Genomic DNA, 14,627 nt, shown 5'->3' on the forward strand with positions numbered 1-14,627 from the left:
AATGTGACTCTTTAAAAATAAAAAAAACTAAATAGTTTAGTAAGACTGAGTTGTTGTGTTGTTGTTCTTTGTCAAAAATTAGATGGGTTTATTGACTCAGCTTCATCCAAATATTATGAGTAACCCAATGGCAATTTACAAGGTTTGCTTTTAGATCCCGCCCTCTTAATCTTTTTTTTTATTGCACTACAACTGGGAGGTATCATGAGAAACCATTTCATTACCTTAACAGCTATGTTAATGAAGCTATTTTAAACCATGGTTTCATTCCAAATACTTAGAACTTCAACTGCCTAAGAAGGCAAGTTCACATGACACAGCTGTTAAAGTGTAGGTTTGTTGTCTGTGCATTCTGGAATTGATGAAAGTACTTATATTTTTCTTTAATCATACAGGTTCTCCAGATCCCTCATGTACTTCTGTTTGTATCATTCCACAAGTCTGTCTCTCAATCTTATTTATGACTTCAATTGCATCATCTTAGTTTTGCACTCTAAAATATTCCATTCTAGTGGTCTAAAAGTAATTCTTATTTAATATACTTGGTTTATCTCTTTTTTTTTACCTTAATTCTTTTATACTTTAAAAACTGATGCATTTTGTATAAGCTAAAAGGTTCTCCAGAAAATTGACGTCCCATTATTTTTCATAGAATTGAAGAGGGAATTAAATTTAATTAGAAAGAACACAATAGGGACAAAAAGCTTACATGATGTGCACACTGTATTTTATTGTATTTCAAGAAATAACATCAGTAAATTTCAAAAAAGCTAAAAAATACCTTTGCATTTTTTATGTAAAATTGGGTACCCAAAAAATAATGTGTCAAGTATCGCATTTTCCTTGTATTTTCTTTCATCTCTTTCTTTTTTTTATCTTCTCTTTTTACAAATGATTAAAAAGGTTGAATGCAAAATCATCCTTTAACCACTTTGATACTCATGTTTGCAATGGCCCACAGAAAGAGGTTCAGCTTGGATTCCACGTCTAAACAGGAAGTGAAGCAGAAACAAGAGAATGTAACAGGCAGACATTATAAAAAGCATGGTAGTGCTTTGCTGAAGGGGCCAGCAGTAAGTGGTATAAAGGCGGACATGCTAAAGTACCTCAGGAGCTTGCATCGAAACTCCTGTAGTCGTGGAAATGCTCTTTCCACACAGGAGGTTTGCCTTTCATTGCTCCAAAGTCTCTCAGCAGCAGCACTTGCTCTTGGCCTGTTCATTTTGATTATTAAAGACAAGAATTAAAGACATTCTTGTCAAGCAAGCACATTTTTCAATAACATTTTATCTTTGAAGAGATGTTTGGGTCTTACACACCAGAGACGTGGGGATAGGTTGGTAGCGTCTACATATTCCCCCCACAGACAGACTTCTCCTCCGATCACTAAACTCTTCTGCTTCTCAGTACCTGGTCAGATAAAAAAAAATAAAAATGAAAATAAAAGATTCTTACTCTTGAGACTGAATAAATAATGACAAATGAGTTCACAAAAGTCTGTTTTTTGTTCTATAAAATTTGGGATTTGCTGCCACCTGGTGGTTTGACAATCAATGGAACGTCAGTGAAGAAATTGGTTGTCTGAAATTGAGAACTATTTTCACAACCTGAACAACTCACAGCACATCTGTTTGTTTGTTTGTTTGTTTGTTTGTTTGTTTGTTTGTTTGTTTGTTTGTTTGTTTGTTTGTTTTTCACTAACCCTTGAAGGCTAGTGGCCACACATTATAGTAGCGGGCCCAGTTGTGTGTGGGTCCAGGCTGGTCCAGATACCACGGAGAGGCCAGAATCACCCTGAGTCCAGCTTTAACAACCCTGCGTACTTCACAAAGGTAACAGCCCTGTTTCCATACCTCCACCACTGACAAAAACTTGCGCTGCAACACAAAACAACTCAACATTATATATGCACACAGTTTCAGTGGTACATTGCCTTCCACATCATCCACACTTGTATGGCGTCCTTCATCTTTTACCTTGAAAAATAATAGCCGCTGTTGTTTATATGACAGTCATTGAGAAATTGAATTCTTTACTTTTATTTTGACCACTGTAATATGATCACATTTACAATTCAATCAAATATCCAGAACATTGTGGTACCATTTCAGTCAAAGGGGATTTCAGCTTTTCAAAACTCTACATACACTGTGCATGAATGTCAAATAAAATTATCGCCTTCCAGTAACTCGCCCAATAACTGCAAAAGATAAGCACCAGCACCAGCCCCCACAGTCCGGCAAGGATTACATGGGTACAGATAATGGACTGATTTTTTTTTTTAGCTAATTTTGGATTATAAATTATGAACTTCTAAAGACGTTCTGTGACACAAACGTGTCATTTTCAATCAACAGTACATATATCTGTTGCCGCATCCTTACTCGTTCATGGTAGTCAAAAACATCCTGCCACACAATGGATGTCTTCCTGAGTACTGATGTGATGTTCACAATTCTGTTAATAAAAGTGGACATATTAATCTTTTTTTATAGATTTGATTTGCATGTAGGCTTCAACGCAAAATCTCTCTTCTACTGTCTTACTTTTCAATGTAGAATGCTTCCAGTTTAGAAAAGTCCAATCCAAAACCCATCTTGCGCATGAATGCACGGATGTAAGGATTTGATCTCCTACAAAAAAGCAGTGGGAAGTATTTACTTTCGTGTTGTTACGCTCAATGATGACTTGCAGCTTTTTTGACAGCTGAAAACTACTTCAGTTGAATATTATGTTTGTGTTTCTCTTCCTCACATTGACTTAGTTTCAATTTTCAAACCTACCAGCAAGAAAAGTCGACCTCATCTCCTCCTAAGTGGATATAGGGGTCAGGAAACACAGAGGCCACTTCCTTCAAAAGTGACGCCATGAACTGATATGTGGAGGGTAGTGTTGGATTAACAGGTCCAAAAGTCCCTGAAGGAGTGCCCCCTCTGTAGCATGAAGTCAACAACTCAGACTGACCTGAGACATAAATCCTTTAGTAAATATATATACATATACATACATACATATATACATAAAATAAATAGTTATCACATTAAATGGTTGGTGGAGCAAACCAATGCACATACTAAATATTGACTTGATTTTATTTTTAGCACTTTTAGAGTATTTTGTGTGGTTTAAGGTTTAAAAACCGAGACCGTCAGTGTGAACACACAATACTTATCAAGGCTTTGTGCTACAAAAACATACCACCACAACATTCACGAATGAGAGCTGGAGGACTGGTTCACTGCTTGTTTGTTGTAAATGTTGTTTATTTTGCTTTGAAATGTTACCTTTTCCCCAAGATTTTGTGTGGCCTGGCGAATCAAACTCCGGAAGGACTCTTATTCCTCGCATCCTGGCATATGAGATCACCCTTCTCACATCTGACTGTGTGTAGATGTGAGTCACTGGATGGAAAGCCCCCTGTATCAGAGCCAGAAGTCTTTGGTTTTAGGGAGGAGGCAACTTCCCAGCACTCGTGACTTAAAAAAGCAGGGGGCCATAAATATTCACTATGGAAATCCATAATTGAGTGTGGTTTAATGCTTATTTCATTTTTTTTTTCTTAAAATACATTGTCTTTAAATACAACTTAACAGCTGTTCCAAATCACATACCTTATTGGAAAGGTCTGGGAATTTTTGGCTTTGGTAAGGGAATGATGGATCATCAACAAGGTGCCAATGAAATACATTAAACTTACTGTAGGCCATTGCATCCTAGAAAAGAAAAACAAAAAGGCCATGGATGATCAATTGAACAGAAATACGGGCTAAGATGACGCATGATTGTTACCAGAGTTTTTAAAATGGCCTGCACTGGTAAGTAGTGGCGTGAAGTGTCCAGTAAAATTCCTCTGTAGTTAAACTGTGGGTAGTCCTCAATCTCAGTCTTGTTAACATAATACTGAAAAACAAAAAATACATAAAAACTAATAACTAAAAGCTAAGTCATCATTGCATAATGATGGATATCATTTATAAACTTGAGCTTTAGTATTGGAGAAACTTTGACTTACTGAGCCAAAATCATCTTGATACACCAACTGGCTGAAGGTTTCTAGACCTGTGCTTGATCAGAAAAAAACACACATTAAAAACTCTTATTTAAATATTCATATAAGATGGACATTCACATTCTAAAAAAGTACTGAGTTATTTCTTTACCCTAAATATTAGGTTTGTTGGTTAAATTTGTTTTGAATGCCAATACAGACATCATGTAGTCACTTACATAGTCATATTAAGCTAGGGCTGAGAAAGATGGGTTACTTTTGATGCTAATACGACTTGTTCAGCAATAAACAAGTTGGGGGTTTAGCTTTAAAAAGTCTTTAGTAGCTCTAATTTGTCACTTTAATCTGTTTGTTTTTTACTTGGAACAATACTCTAGTTGAAACCCATAACCTATCCAGTCTCTGATCCTGGACTTGGTAAGAAAAAAAACTGAAATTCTGTTGTTTTTCACCAAGTTTTTAGAGTGTTAGATAATAGTTATTGATAACATTAGTTAACTGCCATTATGTCCATTTTAATAAGGTACTTTCTAATTCTTTAAAAATACAGTGATAGCAATTACCTCTTAGAGAACCCCACACAGTTTCTGCATTTAGAGATGCTTGCCCAGCAAAGACACTCAATTTGTCTAAAACACAAATGGGAAAAATTCTCAGTGATAGCTTTTACCATTTGGATTTTGTAAATTTAATACCTCTTATGCATGTTTATTCTTACATCTCTCTGAAGAGTCTTGGTTTGGGTAACCCTGGCAGTCATGACGGTCAAGACTAATTGTGAGAGTGAATACCTCATTCTCACTGAGTTGTAGAGTATTGTTCCCTGTGAAAAATGAGTGCAAATATAGATAAATGACATTTTACTAAAATGTACAAATGTTCCAACCAAAGTATTGTACTGTTAGACAACACAAGGGTAAAGCTGTATAGGCATGGCCCATTGTCATTGAATGTGTTTGTGGTAACAGGCTTTGACTGAGCTGCTGTTTCTACAAAACCCATTCATCTACTTTAAAAGGCACAACGACAAACAAAACATTCATAACAAAACTACTAAGCAATTCACCGTTTTAAATATATTATCACCAGAATGTCTTCTCTTAGGTTCATGATAAAACACGTAAGGGTTATTTACCGACAGTGAGTTGTTTTAAAATTTAAAAATAATAATTGTGTAGCTACACTAAAAGTGATCAAGTTGGCTTCTAAATGCAAATAAAGTTAAAAATTTATATTTTCTTAAGTACACTCACCATAAGTGTATCCTGGAAATAAAATGGAAAAATATCTCTTGAATGCTGCGTCCAGAACAGAACAGCTGTGCTTTGTATCCAAGTATCTTCTATATCCAAAACTGAAAGATTGGGGCTTCAGTTGGTATCTCTCTGGAGAGGGGATAACTATTTGTGGCAGTGGCCACACACTCTCTGCTGTGTTTAAGCCGAGATGAATTATGATCAGCAGTAGGAAAATATATTTTATCAGAGTGCAGTGTCCAGGATTTACTGAGCACATGACTTTCATATTCGACTTTTCACCTTCTGCCCAACTGAGTTAGTCAGGTGCATAGGAGCATGTAGTCAGGTGAGGTAAACAACAGGCAGCTTACCACTATGCCTACTAATATACATGATAATAGCAGTACTACTACTACCAGGGGTGCCTTGCCAACATTTTCAAAGGGGCGTCTAAATGGGGGCCATCAACACACAAAGCCTTAAAAGTTCAGGAGTTTTATTATACTATTGGCCTATTCACAACTAAGATGGTCATTTAACAAATACACAAATAAATAAATAAACAAAATATTTATTTTTGGCCAAGTAATAGTAATGATATGCTAGAAGGATTTATAAGAGAAGATTAAGTCCATTCTGCACAATGTATTAGTTATTTATTTATCAGTTTATTTATTGAAGCTTGTGCATAGAAGCAAAAGTAAAAGTCAAACCTGTTACACATATGGGTGGTTTACTGAAATGTTACTATTAAAATTTTATTGGGACACAATCGTGAGGTTTAAAACACAAATGTAGAGGTTTTTTTTTGTGGTTTTTTTTAACATTAAGTGTGCGAGTGAGATATTGCCAACATTGGGAACAATTTTTACTTACTTATTATACTGTTTGGCTAACCCAGGTTCGACATTGATAAAGACATTAAATTTCTTTTCACATTTTATTTTCTAGTTTGACTGACGTAAGGCCGTCGTCAGTTGGTGACGCTGCCTCTCTTTGTTGGCTTAGCAGCGGCGACGTTTTGTTGTTATTTTCGCTGCAGCTGAAAAACAGGCTCGGATAATTTTGGTTTTCGTATTGTTCCGCAATCTACATCTGGCGCTTTCGACCTCAAGGTGTGCTCGTCGTAAGCCGGTAAACACCCTAGGAATGGACTCAGACGAGGGCTATAACTATGAATACGACGACGAAGACGAATGTAGCGAGGACAGCGGCGAAGTGGAGCCCGAGGACGACACCCTGGATATCGGTGAGGTGGAGTTGGTCGATCCTGTGGTGGCCGGCGGGGAGCGAGACGAGGGTGGCGAGACTGGTGTAGGTGGTCACGGTCCTGGTGAAGAAGAGGAGGAGGACTATCGTTTCGAGGTTTTGACTGCCGAGCAGATCCTCCAGCATATGGTGGAGTGTATCAGGGAGGTCAACGAGGTCATACAGGTAGGTATTTTGGTATACCATCGTCAGGAAAGACCGGGGTCCAGGATTTTATCAAGCGTTTACAGGCCACGGACGTTAGCTTATCGGCTAGCCTTGTAGGAGTAGTTAACTTACTGGAAGGTGACAGTTTCACAAGACTAACACGTGTTGAAATTCGTTTTTAACGATGGTAAGTTTTTGTTACTAGTGTGTATTTAGAATGAATGTGGATATGTTGAAATGTCACTAAATATATACATTTAAACAGAAGTTTTGTTACAGGAAGTAGTCTAATCCCCATTGAGAAGTTGGCAGCTACCTTTGCTAAGCTAATGTTAGCTTTCTTGCTACTTAGCCGTCTTCTTCAGCTATGCTAGCAGCACTATTCTGAAAAAGCTCAACGTCTTTGGTTGTTGACTTGGTGTACGTTAGGTGTGACTTTTGACGACAGAACGGTTGAAAGTTAACTAATCAGTTCAAGTTTGACTTCTATGAATATAGTGCTACTAAACTACCGTTAACGTATTTTGACGTTTGTCCAAAGGCTAGTTGGACATTGTGCAATGTAGCAAATGACAAGATATGTTAGTTACAGAATAGCGACCAAGCATTTTGTCCGAACTTCGATATGATGAAATACTGTTTAAGAACTGAATTTTAATAAGCTTTTTGACTTAACAACTGATTCCATTCGTAATAGCTTGTCAGAGATGTACGGTGTAGCACAGAGCCAACTGAGGCCTCCATTTCCTCTCTCGTAGACATAGAATAAAAAACCAAAAATGGTCCTATTAAGTTAGCACTTAGTTTTCTGTGATATAGCATGAACCATCATTCAGAAATATGACTTTGAAGACGCTTGAAAGTCGAAAATATATAAATTCTTCCCATACAAAACGGTTGCTTTGAACTTGTTCCAATTTTAAAAACTGACTGTGGTTCTGTGTTTTTAATAGTAATAATATACAAGTATACCTAATTTAGTTTTGTAGGTTGTTTGAAGTCTGGCATTGTTGGAAGTTCTTCGTGTGTCAGTGTAATTGCTTTGAATTACACAATAAAAAAGCTAATGGAAAGAAATACAAAAATACCTCAGGTAGATAGATTTTGAGTTGCATTTAAAATCCTGCAAGGTTCTTCAGGGACCACCCATTACATAAATGGTTAAGTTGATAGTAAAGTTAATAGTTAAGAAGATTGTTAAGTCTCAACTTTTGTTTGAGAGATTGTCGAATCTCATTCTTAAATATTTTGTTCAAAACACTTAGAAAAAAGAGGATCTTTGGATATGCTCCAGTTAATTTGGGTTCAGATGTCTTATACCTGAAAAACTTAATTTGATGTTTTTGTGGTTATTTAATACAAAATCAAACCAGGATAAAGTCAGTGATTGAACCTGTTGTTGTTTTTGTTGCACTTGATAATTTAATTCTGACTTTGTGCTGGTTAGATCTGTTTCCTGTTAATTCACTTTAGGATTCTGGTAATTTAATAACTTTGCTATCCTATATTCTTGCAGTTTTGGTTGTTTTCATATTTAACCTTTTGGGGTAGGAAATAGTGTCATCCACAGTGGAATATGTTCTACCATCAATGGCTCATTTCGTAGACACCATGAGAATCGTTAGTGCTGTTTCTGAAAATGACAGATTTTACAGCAATTTCCAATAATATTCTTTATAGGGTGTTTTAAGCAAATGTGGCAATGTGACTCAAATAAACAATATTCCCCAGCAGGAGTTTGCTCAATTATGCTGGTTTAATCATAAGGTCATATGATAAGGTCATAAGCCCTCATAAAAGTAAAGTTTTAGTACCTGGCGGATATAGGGTGGAATACAAAGTTTTTCAAAAACAATGTACACTTAAATTATAAGTGGTAGCCTAGTGTTTTTGTGACTATTGTTCTACATAATTAACTGAATACATATCTCCATATATGTGTCATTTTCAAAAGTCTTTTGGATTTTCAGTATCAAAGGTCTAGTACTTAGTTAAAGCTGATATTGCCCAATCTTTCCAGCCAAGTTTTATTTTTACACAATTTTTCCTTGTTCTTTGTTTACTAAGTGTGTAACTTGCCAGTCACAAACCTATTTCAAAATAAAGAAAAAACTTTCAATGCAGTCAAATTGAGACTGTTGATGCATGCAAGAGATTTTTCAAATGAGTTGTTTTAAATAAAACTTTCATCTTCAGGCATTTTAGGCTACGTTCACACTGCAGCCCTCAGTGTTCAATTCCAATTTTTTGTGAAACTTGATGTTTTTTTTTTTTGTTTGTTTTTTTTGTTTTTGCATGGTAGTTCATATTTCCAAATATATATGACTTGTATGTGATTTCCTAAAGTAAACAGCAAACCTAAAAGTGTCCCGCATGCACAGTAGAGGACGTAGAAACAATGTTCTCAGTGTTTGCGGAAGTAAACATGAATGGTAATGGTGGAGCATATTTTATGATTTTAAAGTTGTTGTCCAACCAGAGCCAGCACATCAACAACTTGATGCTCATTATCGTCTGCCATGGTTGTTGTTTTTCTCTCCGCTCGCCTGTGTTAGGATGCACAGCAGTGACGTTTATCGAGAATCAGTTACATACAGGAATCCGACCTGGCCGCATAGATGCAGGTCACATTTGAAAAGATTAATACATATCAGATTTAGGACCACATATGCAAGTAGCTTATGTGGCATATGTAAAAATCTGACCTGTGTTGTTCAGACTGTCATGGAAATATCAGATTCAGGTTGCATAAGGGCAAAAAAATCTTATTTGGATCACTTCAGGCTGCTGTGTGAACATAACCTTAGTAGTTGTCATTATGCCTGACGTTTTAGCCAAATCAGTGCATTTTTTTGGTGAGTAAAGACAGTTCAGACACTTTACTAAGCTTACATGTTAATGTTGGTTTAAAAAGTCAAAGTATTCTCTCCATGATAATGCATCAAGTCAACCCCATACCCAAATGGTTGAATGTGATCATGTTGAAAAGTAGCACAGGATTAATTACAAATAAAACAGTTGTCCATTATGGAGGCAGAATTGTAATGGTTTTATCTCTCCCAAATACTGAGATAAATTAGATTAAAAAAAAAAACAAAAAAACACACACACATTTAGTTAGCCATTTTAATAATTTTATACACTTGTGGATACACTAATGTTCTCAAAACTGTGAATTTTACTGATTGTAAAATGTGGAAACAGGAAAAAACAGTAAAAAGTTAATTGAGCTGACTCATTTTACAGTTCAAGTCAGTGTAGTAGTTTTTCCCACAGATGTTGTGCTTCATGAAATACTTTTTCTTTTTTGGCGATGTATTGATCACATGAAGTTTGTAGTTGATTCATGAGGAGATGAGACTATCTTTGTTTTAGATTGCCCACTGGTTTCACATGACGCATCCTTGATCATTAATCCTAGTCTGTTGTGTCAGAATGGACTTTTTGTTTGGTTTTCAGAAGCTGTTATTCGAAAGGCAGAGACATGTGAGAGCCACTGAGTGCTTACTGAATGAACAGAATTCAACCTGCAACAAAGTTGCCATTGTCCCTACCTGGTACTATAAAGACAGTAGACTCAGGATACGTCTCTGGATTTACATAAGACACAAACCCAGGCAAAATAACGATCCTTGTTCCCTCCTGAGCAAAATGATGACATTAAAAAGTCGAAGAAACAACCTTTGGACTTATTTTTAAGTCACATTGCTGCTTCTCTATGCATATTTTTGCCTACAAACTGCTCTCTATGTTTGACAAAGCAACTGCAGTTTGAATAGAAATAAAACAAACTTTGATAAAGATCAACAGGTCCCCTTATAAAAGTGGACCCATTGGATAACTTGTAAGCATATTGGAGGGGAAGTTAAGTTGTTAACCTATGATTGTATTAAACAGGGAATTTGATAAAGCAGTTTTAGAAATATTAATCTTTGATATTGTGAAATGACATCACTGCAAATGTTTTTCTTCTACAACTTCTCATTTTAACCTTGCTTTGGCAAAATTAATATGTATGATAACCTCCTTGAACAATAGCAAAATTTAAATGTAAATTGGAATTTTAATTTCTCACATTTTTCCCTTCTAGAACCCTGCAACAATAACACGCATTCTCCTCAGCCACTTCAACTGGGATAAAGAAAAGCTTATGGAAAGGTAGGAAACTCTGGATTATGTTGACCATTTGGTGATGTGATTTTAATTGGTACTATTAGTACTACTATTAATTGGTACTTAGCCAAAAATAATAATAACAGAGGCACATCCTCGGCCTGGTAAAGGCCAATCCCTTGCTCTATGCTATTTACTTTGTACATGAGGTCTGGACCCTCAGCTGTTGAAAAACAATTGCTTGCTAAAGACGTGGACTTTTTTGAAATTTTAAGATCTACCCAGTCGCTGACGTTTGATCGTCATGCATCTAATGTGTCAGTTTGACAGTATGAAGCTTACCGGAAATTGCGTGTGCTGTAAACAACCATCCCTCACTGTGAAGAGAGAAGTGACAAGTTGAAGAAGATGACTGTTAATGTTAATTCAGTATTTGGAAGAGTGGCCAACACGGAGTGAACAGCTTCATTCACTTCTTCTGCTGCTATTGCTAAACTACAGTCAGCCTGAAACGGCACAGAAAATCAACATTATTGCTCACAAATCCTCCCTCTGTTTGATGATTAGCCTGGTTGGAATTCAACCAGAGAAATCAAGCTCAGCGGGAGAAATCCCAGACAGAACACTGAAGGGACATTAGAATTGAGCAGAATTGCATAGAATTGCAGTAGCCAGGCCAGGTCTTCTTGGATCTTGAATGTTTACATGCTTCTTAACTCTGCCTTTTGTTTGCGTAAATATTACAGATACTTTGATGGAAACCTCGACAAGCTTTTCTCTGAGTGTCATGTCATCAACCCCAGCAAGAAGCCTCGGATCCGTCCTCCAATCAACACTAGATCATCGGCACAAGACATGCCTTGTCAGATCTGCTACCTAAACTTCCCCAATTCGGTGAGTTACATGGTTAGATCAGCGTTATGCCAGACGAGCTGGATCTTCAGCTGTAGATGGGAATTATGTTAAATATCCTATTTAAAAATTTATTCCCTAACCTTACAGTTTTTTTTTTTGTTTTTTTTTTTAGAGAATTAAGGCAAATTTTTCTTTCATAATGTAACAACATCTCAGTATTACAGGGAGAAGTAGCATAACCAAGAAGAAAAAATATGTAAATTTCATCCAGAAATTGATTTTCAGAAAAGCTTGAAAGCAGTTCTTGAAATTACAAAACATAAATCTGGAATTGGATACCAAAAAAACTTAAAACATAAAGTTAAAGGTTATTGATCAACCATTTTATTTTATGATTACTGCTTTTTTTCTTTGGGTTCTTAGGTTACTAATTGTTCCAGATTTGAAAGCATCTGTAGATTCTAAAAGGTACTTTCTTACTAATATGAGGTTTTCAAGTTTTTAAGCTGTTTAGCAGACCATGATTGATGTCATTACCTTGTTTTCTATTTCAATGTAATGACATCAATAAAATAAGAGAAATAAGGAAATAAGATATGATGGTGTTGGGGAGTATCAAAGGACCGCAGTGATTTATTTTTGTACCATCAAATATGTTGTCTTTTCTCTTTAGTGCCCTGGACAGCATACTTTTTAGTACTTAGCACATAGAACCAAATTAAACCAACCATCTATGTCGTTGACATGCTTGGTTGTCAGCTGTGTAAACTAAAGGACTGTCAGTTTCAACCTTAAGCTGATACAGTTTTTAAAAATTATAATTTTGGAGCTACAAGCAGCCCATCTGTAAAACAGCCAATTGGCTGTCTCTTCCCAAGCAGCTTGCTTCACAAATTAACCTGCTAAATCAGCTTGACAAACTTCTACTGCTACTCCATGAAGAGCACAAAGAAACATTCTGTTAAATTGGCAAGCTTATTTGAGGTTTCTCATATAAAGAGGAGGGCTGAAAATCACAGTAAAGTAATCCTAATCAGTTTCATCAGATTGGATGGCAGTAAAGCAAGAATTTATTTAACTGTAACTCCCTTCAAGAACATTTTCTTGTTGAGATTTTGTTTAGATTTTTTTTTTAATTGATGCTAATTATCCCTGCATTAAATATGTCAGTGTGGCAATGTGCTCTCATTTAAAATTAGAAAAAAAATAAAAAATACATCAGTGATGTTAAACATTCAAGGAAGATTCCTGAGACTTTCTTTGGCAACGGGTCAAAAATGTGCTTAGTCTTTGAAAAGGGCTGGTCTTCTGAAATAAACTGCAATAAGTGCCGACTGACTCAAGCAGTAGCAGAAAGTGAGTCAATGTGTTCTCTCCTCCCATACACTGACTTGTTGCAGCTCTATGTATGGAATAAAACTATTTTACTCCAGTTTTTATGCATGTTTATTTCTTCAGTTATTAGCCGTTTCCTTACAGTGGATTGCATTTAAATTTTCTTTACAGTGTTTGTGTAATTTTTAATGGTTTTTTATGAATAAGAACAAATTGTCCAAATTGGTGTTAGCTGAACTTTGTACTATTTCTTAAAAAAAGTAAAATTACTCAACACTGAAGGGCAACACCCTCACTTGAAGATATTCAAATATTCCTTCCTTTGTACTTTCGTTTAGCAAGGTAAGAATACATTTAGATTGGGTTTTACTAAGGAAAAAAATATTCTGGAAATAAAATTTGCATTGAACATTATTGTATTAGTCATGAACACACATTATTCTCAAGTCATTTTATTGTCTGTTATTTGAAAAGTTAATATTGATGACAAGGGTTGTATGTTTAAACTGTTGTATGATGTTTGTTTCAGTACTTTACTGGTCTGGAGTGTGGACACAAGTTCTGCATGCAGTGCTGGGGAGATTATTTGACTACCAAAATCATAGAGGAAGGAATGGGACAGGTACATTTCAAGATTCATTTGTGGAGATGCACTTATTAGGCTTTTCTTGCCAGTAACAATTTTATCATTAGTTTTTTACTAAATAATTTCTACATTTTTATTATAGCTGATGCAATGATTCCGATTTTCATCAGTTTTGCTTTTTGTTTCTAAGGACTAAAAAGCATAAAAGAGAAAAGAAAATATAGCACAGCTTCTTTGATGAAGGCAATAGCTCTGAACCAAACAGAAAATAAAGGACTGACGAGATTTTCCCTATTTAATGGAACCAAGTATATATACCTAACCCGTTTCTGATTTTTTTTTTTTATCTTAATATGTCTATTGAAGTATGTAATTTGTTTATGGAACAAAAGTGGAGGGACTTCTAAGATGTTCTGCATTTAATAGATTTTTTTTTCTGTGTTTGATCCACCAATCACCAGTTAAATCCAACCAACAGAAAATTGTCCAATTCTTATGTCTGACAGATTTATTGGTGCATCATATATAAATATTTTACTAAAAGCTTATCATTGTTTTATTGCTTTTGGAATATAAGTCAGCACTGTTGTTACATTTGGTGTCACTCTCGATGTCTGAAATGACCTTTATTTTTTTTCCAATAACCAACTCATGATTTTCCTTTTATGCTTTCTTCTCAGACGATTTCTTGTCCTGCTCATAGTTGTGACATTTTGGTTGATGACAACACAGTCATGTAAGTATGTTTGTGCCTGTATTTGTTTTATTTTGGGTCTAATGATCATCATATTTGGCAGAAGATGACGCTGATAAAGTCTTTCACTAAAAACAGTTTTGTGATGCTCAATGTAAAGTTACTCTGATTCATCCCAATTTTAAAATCAGCAAGGTAGTTTTTACATAATTATTGTACATATCAAATATTATATTCTTCAATGTATTTTAATCCAACTTGTTTTTTAGTGAGGATCATTGAAGTGTGTTATCTGTGTTTTGCCTGCTGTAAGCTCTAAAATGTTTTTTTTTTTTTTTTTTTTTTTTTTTTGAAAAATATTTTTTTTCCCCCTTTTCTGGT

General features: G+C 35.5%; 2 protein-coding genes across 3 annotated transcripts in view; one reads left to right on the forward strand and one right to left on the reverse strand.

The window, feature by feature from the left end:
* Positions 1 to 738: 738 nt before the first annotated feature.
* Positions 739 to 5,565, reverse strand: hexa (hexosaminidase A (alpha polypeptide)). Of its 2 annotated transcripts, XM_015052071.1 has the most exons (14): positions 5,263 to 5,565; positions 4,728 to 4,832; positions 4,573 to 4,638; positions 4,013 to 4,059; positions 3,790 to 3,900; positions 3,612 to 3,713; positions 3,285 to 3,417; positions 2,784 to 2,964; positions 2,547 to 2,633; positions 2,385 to 2,457; positions 1,703 to 1,877; positions 1,320 to 1,410; positions 1,107 to 1,214; positions 739 to 987 (listed from the first exon to the last, which is right to left on the reverse strand). In XM_015052071.1, exons 1-14 carry the CDS (start codon positions 5,531 to 5,533, stop codon positions 924 to 926), a joined length of 1,614 nt encoding a protein of 537 aa, XP_014907557.1. In that variant the 5' UTR covers positions 5,534 to 5,565; the 3' UTR covers positions 739 to 923. The 2 variants fall into 2 exon arrangements, with proteins under 2 accessions (XP_014907557.1, XP_014907558.1); XM_015052072.1 differs by lacking the exon at positions 5,263 to 5,565 and having other exon boundaries at positions 4,013 to 4,064; positions 4,728 to 4,747.
* A 650-nt stretch (positions 5,566 to 6,215) lies between these two features.
* The window catches only part of arih1 (ariadne ubiquitin-conjugating enzyme E2 binding protein homolog 1 (Drosophila)), a 16,595-nt gene continuing 8,183 nt past the window's right edge, over positions 6,216 to 14,627 (forward strand). The window contains exons 1-5 of the mRNA XM_015052086.1: positions 6,216 to 6,681; positions 10,754 to 10,821; positions 11,523 to 11,670; positions 13,496 to 13,588; positions 14,233 to 14,288. Of these exons, the coding sequence (XP_014907572.1) occupies positions 6,397 to 6,681; positions 10,754 to 10,821; positions 11,523 to 11,670; positions 13,496 to 13,588; positions 14,233 to 14,288 (650 nt within the window). The 5' untranslated portion in view covers positions 6,216 to 6,396. The remainder of the gene's footprint in view (positions 6,682 to 10,753; positions 10,822 to 11,522; positions 11,671 to 13,495; positions 13,589 to 14,232; positions 14,289 to 14,627) is intronic.

Source organism: Poecilia latipinna, unplaced genomic scaffold (assembly GCF_001443285.1).
Source record: "Poecilia latipinna isolate Pla-1442-1.1 unplaced genomic scaffold, P_latipinna-1.0 Scaffold1086, whole genome shotgun sequence".
Classification (NCBI taxonomy): Eukaryota; Metazoa; Chordata; class Actinopteri; order Cyprinodontiformes; family Poeciliidae; genus Poecilia; species Poecilia latipinna.